This window comes from Trachypithecus francoisi, unplaced genomic scaffold, assembly GCF_009764315.1.
Source record: "Trachypithecus francoisi isolate TF-2019V2 unplaced genomic scaffold, Tfra_2.0 Lachesis_group16, whole genome shotgun sequence".
NCBI lineage: Eukaryota > Metazoa > Chordata > Mammalia > Primates > Cercopithecidae > Trachypithecus > Trachypithecus francoisi.
In genome coordinates, this window is record NW_022681461.1 from 28,914,137 (window position 1) to 28,929,655 (window position 15,519).

The 15,519-nt window shown below is 38.9% G+C and overlaps 1 protein-coding gene across 5 annotated transcripts in view; it reads right to left on the reverse strand.

Moving 5' to 3' along the window:
• The window catches only part of PIP5K1B (phosphatidylinositol-4-phosphate 5-kinase type 1 beta), a 310,533-nt gene that overhangs the window by 133,675 nt on the left and 161,339 nt on the right, over positions 1-15,519 (reverse strand). For all 5 annotated transcript variants that reach the window (XM_033237154.1, XM_033237155.1, XM_033237156.1 and 2 more), the window contains one exon: positions 2,990-3,107. In XM_033237154.1, the coding sequence (XP_033093045.1) occupies positions 2,990-3,107 (118 nt within the window). The remainder of the gene's footprint in view (positions 1-2,989; positions 3,108-15,519) is intronic.

The following is a 15,519-nucleotide window of genomic DNA, read 5'->3' on the forward strand; positions in this document are numbered from 1 at the left end:
AGCGTTTCACCACGTTGGCTCGAACTCCTGACCTCAAGTGATCTTCCCACCTCAGCCTCCTGAAGTGCTGGGATTACAGGTATGAGCCACTGTGCCTGGCTGTCTAATTCAAATTTTGTATGCTTTGACCAACTCCTCAGATTCTGTTGAAGTACATCCCAGATATCAAACAATTTTATCCATAGATATTTCAGCGTATCCTCTAAAAGACAACGATTCTCCTTTTAAAACAGAACCACCATATTATCATCCCACCAAAAAAGTTATTTCTCAATACCGTCAAATATTTAGTCAATCTTTATATTTCCTTAGTTTTCTATAATTTAGAAGCTTGTTTATTTGAGTTGCCTGGACCTATCTGTTAATGTTAATAATGTTCCTGATAAAAACTCTTCCCTCCAGCCATATTGGTCCACTAAATGTCCTTCTGAAAACTGAATACATCCACATCTCTGGTTCTACAGTGCCTGTTCCAACCCTTCACCCCTGAGCATCCATCTCTTTTCTACCTTTTAAAATCCCTTGTAATTTTTAAGGCATGGTTAAAACCACACCATACTCATAAGAAGACCTCCTAATCATCACCCCAACAAAGAGAAAGACCTCTATCTCAACCCTAGAGTATTTCATGTTTTGCTTCAGTTTTTACATTTATTGCCTGGTAGAGTTGATTGGTTTTCTACATAGACAAATTAGTATTCCAGTTTGATTTTAAGTTATTTGTGTGTCGTGACTTGTAGTTTTTTGAATTTCCCTACCACTATTAGCAAAGTGTTTTAGATATAATAGGTGTTCAAAGTGCCCACTGATTGATTAATTTATGTTTTGCTGGCTACAGGCACAAGGACTTCTCTCTTGAGAAGTGATGAGCTAGATTCTTATGCTCCTTTGTAAATACTCTAACCACATTATGAAAATAATTTTTCCAGCTTAAAGACTCATTAGGAAACTTGGGTAGGCTGTGTGGGAAGTTGTTCAGAAAAGGCTCTTCCCCAAAGAAAGCAAATTTGTGAGGTCTGAATGAATGAAAGAATGGACGTCCAGCCTTTGGGGCAATGGATATGGGAGGGCTAAAGACAGGCATCCATCTGGTCATATTGACTGGATCAGCAGTGTGAAACGTTTTTAGGCATCTCTTCAGCTGGTGAGAAGTTCAAGGAAATTCAGAAAGAGAATCCATTAAATTTGAGTGTGTGGCAGAAGATGAGAGATCTACCTTGTTTTCCATAATATAATATCGAAACCCCATTGGGGGTATATCACCAGTATAATCACATTGTAAACCCCATCTCAAACACATCACTCCATTATCACCAGTATAACCACATTGTAAACCCCATCTCAAACACATTTCCTGAATGATGACAACCTTCAGTAATTACAGAATGGCGGCCGGGCGCGGTGGCTCAAGCCTGTAATCCCAGCACTTTGGGAGGCCGAGACGGGCGGATCACGAGGTCAGGAGATCGAGACCATCCTGGCTAATACGGTGAAACCCCGTCTCTACTACAAAATACAAAAAAAAACTAGCCGGGCGACGAGGCGGGCGCCTGTAGTCCCAGCTACTCGGGAGGCTGAGACAGGAGAATGGCGTGAACCCGGGAGGCGGAGCTTGCAGTGAGCTGAGAGCCGGCCACTGCACTCCAGCCTGGGCGGCAGAGCAAGACTCCGTCTCAAAAAAAAAAAAAAAAAAAAAAAAAAAAATTACAGAATGGCTAGAAACCAAAGGATGTTCTCTAACACACACACACACACACACACAGACACAGAGAGAACAAATGTGTGTGCTTGTATACTTGCATTGGTAGTGACGGGTAGAGGCACCTGAGGCTTCAATTAAAGGGGAGTGGTAAGAGAAAGAGAGCAGTATATACATTTAAGGGCAGCAGGATGCCAGGGACTTTCTACCTTGCCCTTACTATTCTTTGGAGACTTACTGATGTGCCTTGAGAAAGCAGTATTGCTTCATTATGCAGAAGTCATATGATTTTCTTACGGACCAAATAAAGAAGATCATTCACAGATTTTCTTTTTTCTTTTACAAGATTCGGAGGAGACATAAGAGAGTCTTCATCAGCACAGAGTAGAATCAACTTTTAATTATTTACATCTTATCCAAATTATAAGATGCATATTATATACTCTTTGTTACACGTGTTGCCATACTTCCTCTGAAAAGCACTATCCCAGGATCTGGCTCAAGTCTTATTAAGATCATTCAGAATGGGATGAACAATAAATATTTGACGGCATTCTTCTTACAGTCTTTTGGAAACCAATTTCGAAGAGCCCCAGGGTGTTAACAGTGATCAAATTATGAAACAAACCATTTTTTCACTTGCAACAGAAAGTTCCTGGCTCCTTGAACAGGAATGAGGTAAAACTCTGAGGTCACATCAGACTACCTCTCACAAAAAGGCTGTTGTGTCTGTACCTCTTGTGTGCCAGAAGGCAGATGAAGAGCACGGACAAATCTGAGGATAAAACATGCCCTTGTATCAAATAAAAATATGTTTAAAAAGTCTGCCTGAAGAGATCTTGAGAACAAAACTATCCAGATTCTTTAAAATGTTTATTCAAATTTGTAGGTCAAGGTGAAATGGTTGTGGGCCAAGGTAGTTGAGAGGAATGGTACAAATAAGGCAATTAACATAAAAAGGCTTTTGAATAGAATCTAATCAGCAAAATTCACAGGAGTATTTAGAACTAATTATAACATATCTGTTAGAATAATTATCTGAAGTCACAACTGATATTATAGTTATTTAAATATCAATTACCATCGCAGATTTTGCAGTTATCAGTAAAAGCTACACAGTCACATCAACATTTCTTGAAGCTAAGTTTATAATCATTATAAAACTTGGAACTTTTACTATGCCCCAGAGCTTTATAAAATGAGAGACACAAGCCACTTGTTGCTGTTGCTATGAGACAAATGTTTACATCACACATTTCTATAGAAGGAGGAAAAATGACAGGTTCTTACCAAGTAATCATCAGGCTTGATACCAAAAAGTTCTCTGAAATATCGGAATGCTAATGGAGCATATGTCTTAAATCTAAAGTCTGGGTAGTGATGTGCTGGGGTCAGATTGCTTCCTTCGCTGAAGTCAAAATATTAAAAAGAGAGAGAAAGAAAGAACACATTAGCAAGGATCATTTTGACTGCAAATTCTAGCTCTATTAGTCCTGAGCCAATGTTACCTCTAGAAAAATCATCCCCTGAGAGTGGGTTTCTCAAAGTTCATGTCATAAAGGCCAATGATCACCAGGTAGAAACAGATGCTAGTTAGTGAGGGTCACTCCATGCAGGCATTCCCTGTCAATCAGCGTCACATGACTGAAAATTCATTTATCTTTTTGTGCTTTCTTCCTGGGAAGATCACTCCATTATCACCAGTATAATGACATTGTAATGCTTTGGGTAAAAGATCTAGGCCTTAGAGTGTGCAGCAATTTCAAAAATGCATTTTTTTAAACCACGAATTTTGGATATTTGGCAAACATTGTTAACCAGGGATAAGTGAAATTAATTCTAAAAACATCCTACCAACAGAGATAACCATCACATGGAACAGGACCTCAATCTGAACTCTTTTATTTACACTTTAAAAAAAAAGAGACCTTACATATTTAAAACATTTAAAACCTGATTTTCATTCCCCACTATATCATTGTCTTCTTTTCCTTTTTCTGGGTTCATTTTGAAAAATTATACACAATACTTATGATACATAAAATGTACAAAGAATAAACCAGTTCATATCAATGAATCCAAAATGCTGCTTAAGACATAAAACATTATCCATACAGCTGAATCCCCTTCTGTACTTTTTACTAGTCAGATCCATTGAGGGATCCACTGGCCTAAATGTTGATGTTTATCAGTCTCAACCTTTTTATTCTTTGACTCCATACAGTATTACCTAATACATGAGCTCAGTCAAACCACCTAAGCCACTCATTCTTAAATTTTTCAGTGTTTTCATTCTTAAAATTTTTAGAAAAATTAGAACAATGCAATAGAATTTTATGTAAAGGTTCAAGATCCCTTTGATCTACATTCTAGGTGGGACATTGAGAGCCTACGCAAGTTTATCATGGTCTGCTTTTTATGGATACCACACAAAAAGGACTGGGCAAATGACAAAGACTTTCAGCACAGAATAAACACTTTGGATCTACTACAGTTTAAGTTGCTGAGATCAATCAGATTCTTGCATCAATGCCTGGCACATAGCAGACACTCAATAAGTATTTGTTGAGTGAAAGAATGAGTCTTCAACATAATGCTAATAGAGAAGATGTGATTTTTACATGGAAATTAGATTAGAAAATCAATGTGTAAGGCAGAAATTCAGCATAGTCACAGGTTGCCCTTGAAAACTATTTAGGAAGTATCTATTCAATATATCCAATGCAACTAGTTTTTCCTCCTGCATGATTACTGATGACTGTTTTGTTTTTTTGGTTTTTTTTTGCTGAGTACCAGACGACGGAGCTGGCTTGTGTTGTTAGGGGTTAGCACCATATAATAAATGGTTATCTTGAAAGGCAGGATTACACTCAGGCAGCAGCAAGGCTACACACTAGGAGAGTGACACAGGGACTAAGACTGCCTGAGAGAAGAGCAGTCACATTGTAAGGATGACCCCCAAATCATCTGCTCATTTAAATGGTTATTGTTTCTCTAAGCAAGCATAGTTGAATATTTAGTATGTATGATGCCCTGGTGCTGTATCCAAACATTTTCTCTTTCTATATTTTGGGATTCAGGAGGGGATTCGATCCCCTGGGACTGTCAAAAGGAATGATTCTGGAACGTATATGGCATGTGGTAATTTATTAATATAAATGTAGATTATATAGAAATAAAGGGTAAAAGCAAAGAGGCTCAAAGAGACCTATAACATCCTTGGTGACTCAATTTTGCAAGCAAGTAAAAATAACCACAATGCCTTAGGTTCTGAAGCAGGCTGCTTTCAGTGGGCTAAGAGCGTTGCCAATTTCTTCTCTCTTTTTCACCTTCTATCTCATACAAAGGAACTCATTCTATTGGAGCAGATTTCTTTCAACATTCAAAGAGGTAAGATAAAACACCCATGTTCCACTTAAATGGAGTTTCTCTCATTTTTTTTGCAGTTTTGGGCCCAAGATTTTATCAGAGAGGATGCTGCATTTACTATTATTATTTTCGTTTTGGGTTAGTTCTGAGCTCCTTGGATTATTCATCTTTCCCTGAAGTTTCCATTCATTATAAAAATTTTCCTTAGATTCACATCTCTCTGACTACTGTGATTTATTCAGTTATGGTGTAAAAATGATAGTGTTAGGTTTCCCTGGAGTGAGACAGACACACAAACACATGTTCACACATACACACAAGAATGCTCATGTACACACAGCAGAGCAGCTTCAGGTAGAGAACAGGAACCTTTATTTCCCTAGGCATACAGAAATAATAATAGGTATTTGGTGGTTTAAAAAACCACTAAATCATTCCATGAAAAAGAATTAAATCTAGGTAGCTTTGGGCCATATTAAGATACGGAGAAGTATGGGCCAACTGTGAGGCAGGCTTACCTACATGGGACAATCAAGAAAATATATTTGTGTAAACAGAGAAAATGAAAAGGAGTGGGCATAATATTTAATGGAGGCATCATACAGAATGGATGTTGCTTCACAGTGTAACTAACACATAGGAAGTAACAATTAATTGCTGAGGTTACACAATCTTGAACCTCTGTATTTGTATGAATGGAAAGGAAAATTCTCATATAGTGGCTTCTATAAATTAGGTTCATAGTACATCACAACTCTCTGTTCGTTTTCTCTCCTAGGAGGTTTTATTTTATGGCTTCTATTTTCCTTTGGTTAATATTAAGATTGGGCTGTACTCTCTTAAGTCCTACTGGATACACTGTGTGGTAGTTAAGATGGTGGATTTTATAGTCCAGGGAGACCTGGGTTCCGGTTGCCTCTGTAATTTACAAGCTGAGTTTCACCAGACCCAGTACGGAACCTCTACAAATTAAGTGGCTTAGTACATGAAAAGGTGAAAGTTAAAGTACTTTGAATGCAGGGAGCCATCAATACATTTGGATGATTGAGGCTATATAGGAAACAGCCCTGAGCCAAACACTTCACATGAGGAATGTGTTGAAAATGTAGTTAAAAAGAAAAATAAATGACAAAATGGGAAAATATTTACAACTCATATCACATATAATGGGCTAATCTCCTAATATAAAGAGCTCCAATAAACTGCATAAAAGTCCAAAAAGTCCAGCCAGGGCAACATGGTGAAACCCTGTCTCTACGAAAAATACAAACATTTGCTGGGCATGGTGGTGCACACCTATAGTCCCGGCTACTTGGTGGGCTGAGGCAGAAGGATCGCTTGAGCCCAGGAAGTTGAAGCTGCAGTGAGCCGAGATTGCGTCACTGCACTCCAGCCTGGGCAACAGAGCAAGACCCTGTCTCAGAAAAAAAAAAAAAAAGATCAAAAAGTTAACTTAAAAAAATAGCTGAGGATATGATCAGGCACTTCACAGAAATGAAAAGATATGACTCAAACATAAGATGCTCAACCTCATTCATAAAATAAATGTTACTGAGAGACATTTTACCTGGAAGACTGGTGAAAATCCACAACTGTGATACAGCTTGAGAAGAACTGGTATTCTGAAATATTGTTAGTGGGAATGTAAATTGAGATTTTTTTTTCCCATAAAGGACATTTTCACAACTTCTTTCAAAATTACAAACATGTAACTCCTTGATCCAGCAAATACATGCCTATGTTGTTCTATGGATAAAGTAGCATTTGTCCAAAACAATATATGTGAACATGGTTACTCATTATGGCAACCTGGATGGTCTTCAGGAGAGGACTCGTCTAATTAATTATGATTCAACTACACAATGGAATTTTACGCGGTATTAAGAAAAGAATAAGAGTGCTTATTATGTACTGACATGGCAAGATCTCTACGATAAATTGTTAAGTGGATGAAACATGATGCAGAATGCTGTGTATGGGATGTCACCACTTGTATAAAAAAGAAAACAAATATTCTTTTGGCATGCATATTCATAAAAAATCCTTGAAGGAAAAACAAGCCACAAGTAACAGTGATAACTGGAGTTGGACACTGAAAAAAGGCACAGGGACAAAAGGAACTTTTCACAGTATTCCTTTTAAGAACAGGACAAACCTTCCTATGTATTATCATTCACAAAATTAAATAAATTTTAAAAGTTAGAGGTTAAAAGCCATAAACTGATCCCTCTTCCCCCAAACAGAGCCTTCCGTGCTCAGCACCACAGCAGAAGGTTTGTTTACCTCCGCATATTTAAGCTGCTCCAATGAATAACAAATACCAGCTTGACATGAATGAAGCTCTAGTGAAGCAAATGCAAATTAATGAGCTCGCTGGCCCCTGCTGGGCCTGGATATTTGTCAGGGGAGCATGAGTGCAGAGAAAACAGCAAGTCCAGTGAAGGTCAGCCAGCAGGCAACAACCTTGGTTCTCTGAGGCCCCACGCGGGCACATTTACTGTGTATAGATGTGGGTGCCAGCCCACAGACGTTCCCCACGGAATCTCCACAGCACAGGTACCAAGTGCTCAGCAACTTCCAGCATGGCAGAACTGCCAACATTTAAACACAAGGATTGCAATCAACATTTGCCTGCTGACGTCCGCAGGCTTTCCTTGCCTGAGACTGGGGTTACCTGTTGGGTAATTGTGCTCAGCATCCAGACTTAGCAAAAATGAAGTCAGAAAAAGAGTAGACCTCCTAACAGTTTAAGATTTACCTTATATTTCTTCAATGCACTTATGCAGGGTATAAAAAAAAAAACCACCCAACAACTGACTTTCCTGTCTTGGCATAAGTTGAAGCTTTGGAAATCTCAGCTATGGGGTTTTAAGCAGTGGTTCTAGATGCTTGGATTCCAAGGGCCAGTAAAATTTCGATAACAAAAATTTGGAATTCATCCTTGGATTTCCAACTTTATTTTGCCAAGTAAGAACCTAAACAATTAAGCAAACACACGTTACAATCCCTATCACATCATAAAAGGGCATTTTTAGCTCCAAAAAAGGAGAAAGAAATTTCAAATAAAGAACAGAAGTTTCTCTGTCCTCTTCCCCATTTATTCACTAAGAAGCAGTTAAAGTTCAATCATAGACCAGCTCTGGCATTCCGATATTCACCTCTTCTGAGGCAAGTTCATTTTTAAGGCCAAAGCTACTGCTCGTCTTAGTCTAAAAATACATATATCTTAATGGCAACGTATGTTCACAATTACACAATGTTGACGTTTGAGGAAGCATTGGCCACCATCTGGAATTCCCCATTTAGCAGATAAATCAAAGTCCAGGGAGGGAAAATAATGGCCCAAACTGATCAGGAACAAACAAGATGGGGAGATGAGACTCACATCAGGAGAAAAGTCACAAGCAGATAGGAATGGCTTAACTTAGACTTGACGTTCCTCTGCTATTCCTTCTTTTCAGGATTCAGTTACAAGTTTCAGGGGTTTCTCCCTGCCCAAATACCCAAATACTTCCACATGAGGCCCTCACACCACAGGGGCTGGTGGGCAGAATTTCACTTACGGAAGCTTTGGTCAGCTGGTGTTCTCCTCTGTGTGTACTAATAACATCACGGCTTTGTTTATGAGGTTTTAGAGCCTGATGACCAAGTGCTAGTTTGGGTGGCACTGGACTGAGAGATGCGGTGGTAAGCAATGGGGTAAAACTAATTTAGCAACTCAAAGACAACACAAGGGGTCCCGTTCTGGAGCTGAGACTCAGAGCTTTGTTGTCTCTAGAGCAGCATTTTCCATTTAGTGAGCTTCGTTTATTTCAGATTGTAACCAAACCATCAGTAGTGGCTCTGGGGACTTTTGACAAAACTAGTACTTACACAATTCCTGGGTGATAGTGGTCAGTTTCGCTAAAGGATGCTAAATGCCCTCACTTTTGTTCAACAAACGTGACCTTACCCTCTGTGTGACGGGATAAATGAAGGGGGCTTTGTCTTGATGTACAGACATTAGGAAAGCTTAAGGGGCACTACAGTTGGATGAATGCCACTACAATCCAGTAACAAACCACTGATGGTACCCAGTCTTCAAGTTGGACCTTCGTACACAGCAGTCTGTAAAAGCGGCCTTAAGGTATTATTAATTGCCTCTGCCAATTCAGCCAAGGTGGAGATCCCTTGGTTTCCACATACAATTCTTTATATAACTAGAGAGAGAGACAGAAACTGGTCCTCTTTTTTTTTTTTTTTGCCAAATTAGATAGTGCTCATGAATGGAAAAACAAAACAAAGCAAAACAAAAGACACATTCCTTGCTGGTGCCAACCTTCCATTGCTGAGCAGTTCTGTGATGGGTGCACATGAACTGCATTGTATAACAGGAGGCTGCACCATCTTCAGAGACCAACCAGCTGACAGCCAATCTTTAAAAGTCAGCCTCTGAAGACAGCTTAAATTCCCCAACCGGATAGTGCATTCTGGGATGTCATTTACTGGGAACATGTGACATCATCGGTTATCTAAACATTAAACCATCCAAGAAGTTATTACCATACTGGAAAACTGTGCTTGAAGATAATTTCAAATAAAGTAGAATATTGTATAATATCTAGTGCATGCAATAAATCCTTTATTTTGAACTGAAGGAAGAGGTATATGGCTTTTATTAATAGGAAATCAGTTTCTCCCCATCCTCACCAAATACACATTGAACAAAGACGTAAAGAGTTTTGATTTGAAGGGGCATCATATTATGAGCTTGCCCAGCAGCAGTTGCCTCTCATTTTCTCCCAAGAAGACTATGCTGGCATCTTTGTCTTCTACCCACCAGTACATAAAAACTGGTACAGAATGTTTGTATAGATCAGGAGTTGGCAATCTTTTTCTTTTTTATTTTTCTTTTTATTAAATATAAAGAAACGAGGTCTCACTATGTTGACCAGGCTGCTTTCAAACTCCTGAGCTCAAGCGATCCTCCCACCTCGGCCTCCCAAAGTGCTGGGATTATAGGCGTGAGCCACTGCACCCAGCCTTGGCAATCTTTTTCTATGAAGGGCCAGACAGTATTTCGAGCTCTGTGGGCCATACATTCTCTGTAGCAATTACTCAACTCTGCTGCCATTGTAGAATAGCAGCCGCAGACAATGTGTAAATGAATGGATGTGGCTTTATTCCAATTAAACCCTATTTACAAAAACGGGCAGTAAGCAGGGCCTGTCCCATGGGCTACTGTATGCTGACCCATATGGTATAAGACAGTGGTCCCTAACCGTTTTGGCACCAGGGACCAGTTTTGTGGAAGACAATTTTTCCACAGACAGTGGAAATAGGAGGATGGTTTTGGGATGAAACTATTCCATCTCAGATCATCAGGCATTACATGCTCATAAGGAGCAAGCAACTGAGATCCCTTGCATGCACAGTTCACAATAGGGGTTGTGCTCCTATGAGAATCTCATGCCGCCAGTGATCTGACAGGAAGCGGAGCTTGACCTCCTAATACTCACTTGCCCTCTGCTCACCTCCTGCTGTGCTTCTGGTTTCCTAACAAGCCATGGACCGGTACCTGTCTGCGGCCCAGGGGTTGGGAATCCCTGGTATAAGATGGACTCTTGGATAAGTTTATGTTACTATGCCTTGAAATGCAGGCAGTTGATTAGTTTGTCAAACCTGTAACATTGAGTGATGATATGAGGCAATATTTTATATGAACCTTTGACATATATGTTTGTTTATCATTTAGGATAATGTTTTACCCTTGCCACAGTTTCTTGGAATTCTTTTCCAAAAGGTGGGTATTTCCTGGCTGTCCAAATAAATCCTGAAGTGCATGTGGCTCAAACCCAAGGGCAGTCTGTTTTCGTAATGATCTTTACATCAAGGTGAACTCCTGTGTGACAAGTGAAGAGACAGAAATACAGGGGCTTTAAAAATTCCTCAGCTGTATAATTATTCTTGAATATGGAAAGATTTTAAACTTTTACCACCAGCTTTTAAACCATTTTTGCTACTTCCACAGATTAGGGCTGGTTCTGAGGGGAACAAAGAAGCAGACTGAGGTCTATAATTCTAAGATAAAAACTGGACACTTGTTCTGATTCAATAAAGCAGAAATACCATTCCCATGCTTTATTGCCACAATGTAGAGAAAAACAAAACTTTGGGGCCAGCTAACCCTAAGTTAAAATCTTGGCTTTACCATTTATTGGCTGGATAGCCTTGGGCTAAGTGACTTAATGTCTTAGGGCCAAATTATTTCCTATACCAAATAGTGTTCTTATAAAGATGAAAGATAATAAAAATTAATATATGTTATATAAGCCAATTTACTATATGAATAAAACTATGCTTGGTTCAGTTAGTTCTTAAAAATTTTGCCTCCCTTTGCCACCTTAGGTTCTTGTTTACATGGTACAAGCATTATAAACCATCCTCCTTCTTCTTTATCCTGTCAATGCATGAAAACTATCTACAACCTTGAGCTTCTGATCCTAACACAGAATTTGGGGTCAAAATATTAAGATATGATCATGATTTTCTTACTTATTTACTTTGAGATTTTGGAACACGTTTTGGAAGATCATGGAGCCAGACAGTTAAAAGAGATTTTTATATCCTCTTTCAAATCTTAAAAAGGCCCAGGGCTTTTTCCATCTACAGAATGAAATAATTCACAGGACAAATTATGTACTTGATATTTAAAAATAACTTTGAGCAGCTTCAAAATATATAAATAAGAAAAAAAAACACAAAGCATTTGGTTGCTAGGGGAAATGGATTCTGCAACTTCAGAGAGCAATAAATTAAAACATCTCCAGGTACCTCAAGTAATTAGTTCTATGACCCAGATAGACTCGTTGAGTTCTGGAGCCATCAGAGACTGCAGAGTGTTTTGGATGCTTACAACCAGGGCCTGTCCTGCCCACCTACCCCTTTCCTCATCCCCACATGGGCTTGGAAATACTTGAAGAGAGAAAGCATTATTTGACTGATTTATTGAAGTTTATTTGACATACAATAAAGTATACAATTTGTTACTTTTTCACATGTGTATATCCACCTGTGGAACCATCACCACAATCAAGATACTAAATTTATCCATCACTTTGTAGGGGTTTTTTGATTGCTACAGCAACTAGGAGATATTACTGGCAGGGCCTGGGGACCACAGATTTCCTGAAATGTACTGTCTTGCACAAAGAGTTGTCTTATCCAACAAGGCCAATAGCACCTCCATTGAGAAACACTGGGCCAAATCCCTTTGCTAAATCCATGAAGACACTGAGTCCAGATGATGAAACTGAGGCAAGACTAACATAAGTTTCTTCTGTTTACTGCAAATCCATCTGGTGTGCCTGTGTTAATTAAACCAACAAGATAGCATCTGCTGAAAGAAATTCTTGGTCTGAATCAAATGTTGAGGCCGGCACCTGCCATGGTGGCATGGGAGCCCGAGTCCAGGGGCATAGAGCCAAGCCGGGACAATAATTCTTTTTAATTTAAAAATAACAAATAAGAAAAAAAATGCATCAAATGTTAAATTTTGTATTGCCATTTTTGTTTTGAAGGCAAGATACAGACTTTCATTTTCATGGGGTGTTTTTAGTAAGGTTGCTTGAATGAATAGAAAGCATTTCATGTATACTGTAAGTAGTATGGTTTGTTACACGAACCTGAAAAGACAGTCCAGTCATCCCATGTGGCAGCAGAGTCATGCTAAGACCCAGGTTATTTTTCACTCTGGTCAATTTGATTTTTTCGTTTTGACTCCAGCAATATTGCCTCACAAATCCATTTTTTTTTAATTCGAGTACCCACCCAAATCCTACCCATCTGCACCTTTTTCCCTGGACTGGACTCTCGCCTGTCTTTCAGAGTAGATTCACACCTTCCGGTCCATGAATCTCCAGCCTTGGTCTTCAGTCACACAGAACATTCCCTTACAAACTCTGCTATCTTTCCACTCACCAGCCCCCACCTTCCTCTTCCTACAAATCATCACTAAAAGGTAAGGCAGACAGCATGCCATTTTTTGGTCTAATATCTGATTATTTTAGACAGCCCAGAGAAAGGGTTGATTTGTAATTGTAATTGTATGCACAGTTCTCTATCGTACCATTTAAATCTAACTTAATCCAACTAAATATGCCTATATGCAAATATCTATATCTATTTAGCCTTTCTATTTCATGCATCTATTTTAAATAGCTTTAATCTATATTTATTATGTAGTATTTTCATTACTCTACTGCATATGTGTATATATATGTGTGTATATATACACACATACATACACATATGTGTATCACTTAATACTTTTCAAAGTTCTTCTTATAGACTTTTACTCATTTTACACAATACTATTATAAAGAAAATGAGGGAGGTAATTTTTTTCTTTTTCTTTTTTTTTTTTTTGAGACAGAGTCCCACCCTGTTGCCCAGACTGAAGTGCAGTGGCTGGACTTCAGCCCACTGCAACCTCTGCCTCCCAGGCTCCAGAGATTCTCCTGCCTCAGCCTCCTCCTGAGTAGCTGGGATTACAGGTATGCACATTTATAGGCCGCAAATACTCTAAAATGCTGTATTTTAAATGTGACAACGGATGCCTCTAAATAAAGGAAAGTCAGCTAGCTACTCCTCTGCCAGTGAGACACCTGCTGCTGCTACCTTGGATGACAGTGAAGGCCAAAGACACAAAGTGCTAATAGATGTCATTTGGATATTTAAGATGCTTTTAAAAAATGATTTGAGTTTTATTAGTTGTAAGAGATGTGTGGTAACTCCAAGAACAAAATTTGTTATCAACCAGAAAAGTTCTCTCTCCCAAGTGGAAAGTCATGGGCGAGGCCAGTGGTGCTCAAACCTTTCTGTAACGAGAATCACCCCGAGGGCTTGTTAAAACAGATTCCTGGTTCCCACCCACAGAGTTTCTAATTCAGTTGGTTTGGGTGGAGCCCAAGAATCTGCATGTCTAGCAAGTTCCAGGTGTGCTGGTGTTTAGGATTTGGGGACCTCATGCCTGAGCTATGCTTTCCCCAAGAGCCCGTCAATGGCTGGCTGTGTTGATCGGACACTGGAAGTAGAAGAGGTCAGTCAGTGAGGATGGGGGGAGCACATGAAACATCTTTATACCCCCACATTCAGCTGTAATGCCCTCAGCACCCTGAGTTCACTGTCTCCACACTCTCACAAAAGTCCTCCATTTCTCCTGTTCTTTGTAGCCAAAGCACAACAAAGTTGAAATGTCTGGGTAGAGACCTTTGGAGACGATGAGAACTCAAACAAACATCCTGCAAACACACAAGCATTATGAGCCTAAAAAAATCATACCAAAATATGAAGATAAACTCAGGACCCCCGGCTTTTAAGAGAAAAACATGTACTTAATACACATTTTTTTTTTTTTTTTTTGGAATGGTAGACTGTTAAAAACAAACACAGAGAACATTTCCAACTATAGAAAGAAGAGTAGGATCATGAGCAAGGATTATATCTTGGGCCTTGGAGTTGTCCATTTTCTGCCTGGAATCTGGTTCTCATGGCTGCTAGAGGACCCTAGACAAGTAGACTTCAAAAGGCCAGTAGACCAACTTTATTCTGCAGCTAAGAGCATTTAAAGCAAAACTAGGTAGCTGACTTTTAAAAATTTACGGGTTCTGCTCCTTGGTGACTATGTGGGGGTTACCGCATGTCCACATACAAGTTTTATTTTTAGGCAATTGACACCTGTATACAGAGATAAATGTGTTAACATAATTCTTCTAAAGATACATATAGATTTTTAATAAGGTGATGAGGACACTCGTGGTAAACAAAGTGTCACTTTAGCCATGTTTACCCAAGCCTGGTAATAACAAGGCTTATTTTGAAGAGAAATGTTAAAATCAATTCTCACAGCTTCAAAGACAAAATAATTACCTCCAAGTCCCCAAATTGAACATCTTTATTTTTATTTTTTAGATCATTTGCAAAATTCTGTCACTTGTGGTGATTCTTTTTTTTTTTTTTAAATTTTTTTTTTTTAATCAGTGTTGACCAGGTTGACCTCGAACGTGTAGCCTCGCCTCCCTGAGTGCCAGGGTAACCGGCCTGAGCCACAATACTTCTTATTTAATGATTACTTCTTCTCTTCCTAAATGAAGGTAGTAATATAGTTTTTAATTAATTAGTTTTATTGTGGTAAAATATACTGAACATAAAATTTACCATGTTAGCCATTTTTAAGTGTACAGTTCTGTGGCACTAATATATTCATATTACCATCATCCATTTCCAGATGCATTCGTTTTTAAATAATTGATCCCATCACCCTAAAATGATGAAAGCCAGAGACAATATGTATGGGTAACCTTGGTATTTTTGCAAACAGCAGGATTCTCTATGTTTTCCAGAAGAAAGTTAAGTTAAAGTCATCATAAAAGAGAATAGATAAGACTAGACTCAGATTTGAGGCCCAATTG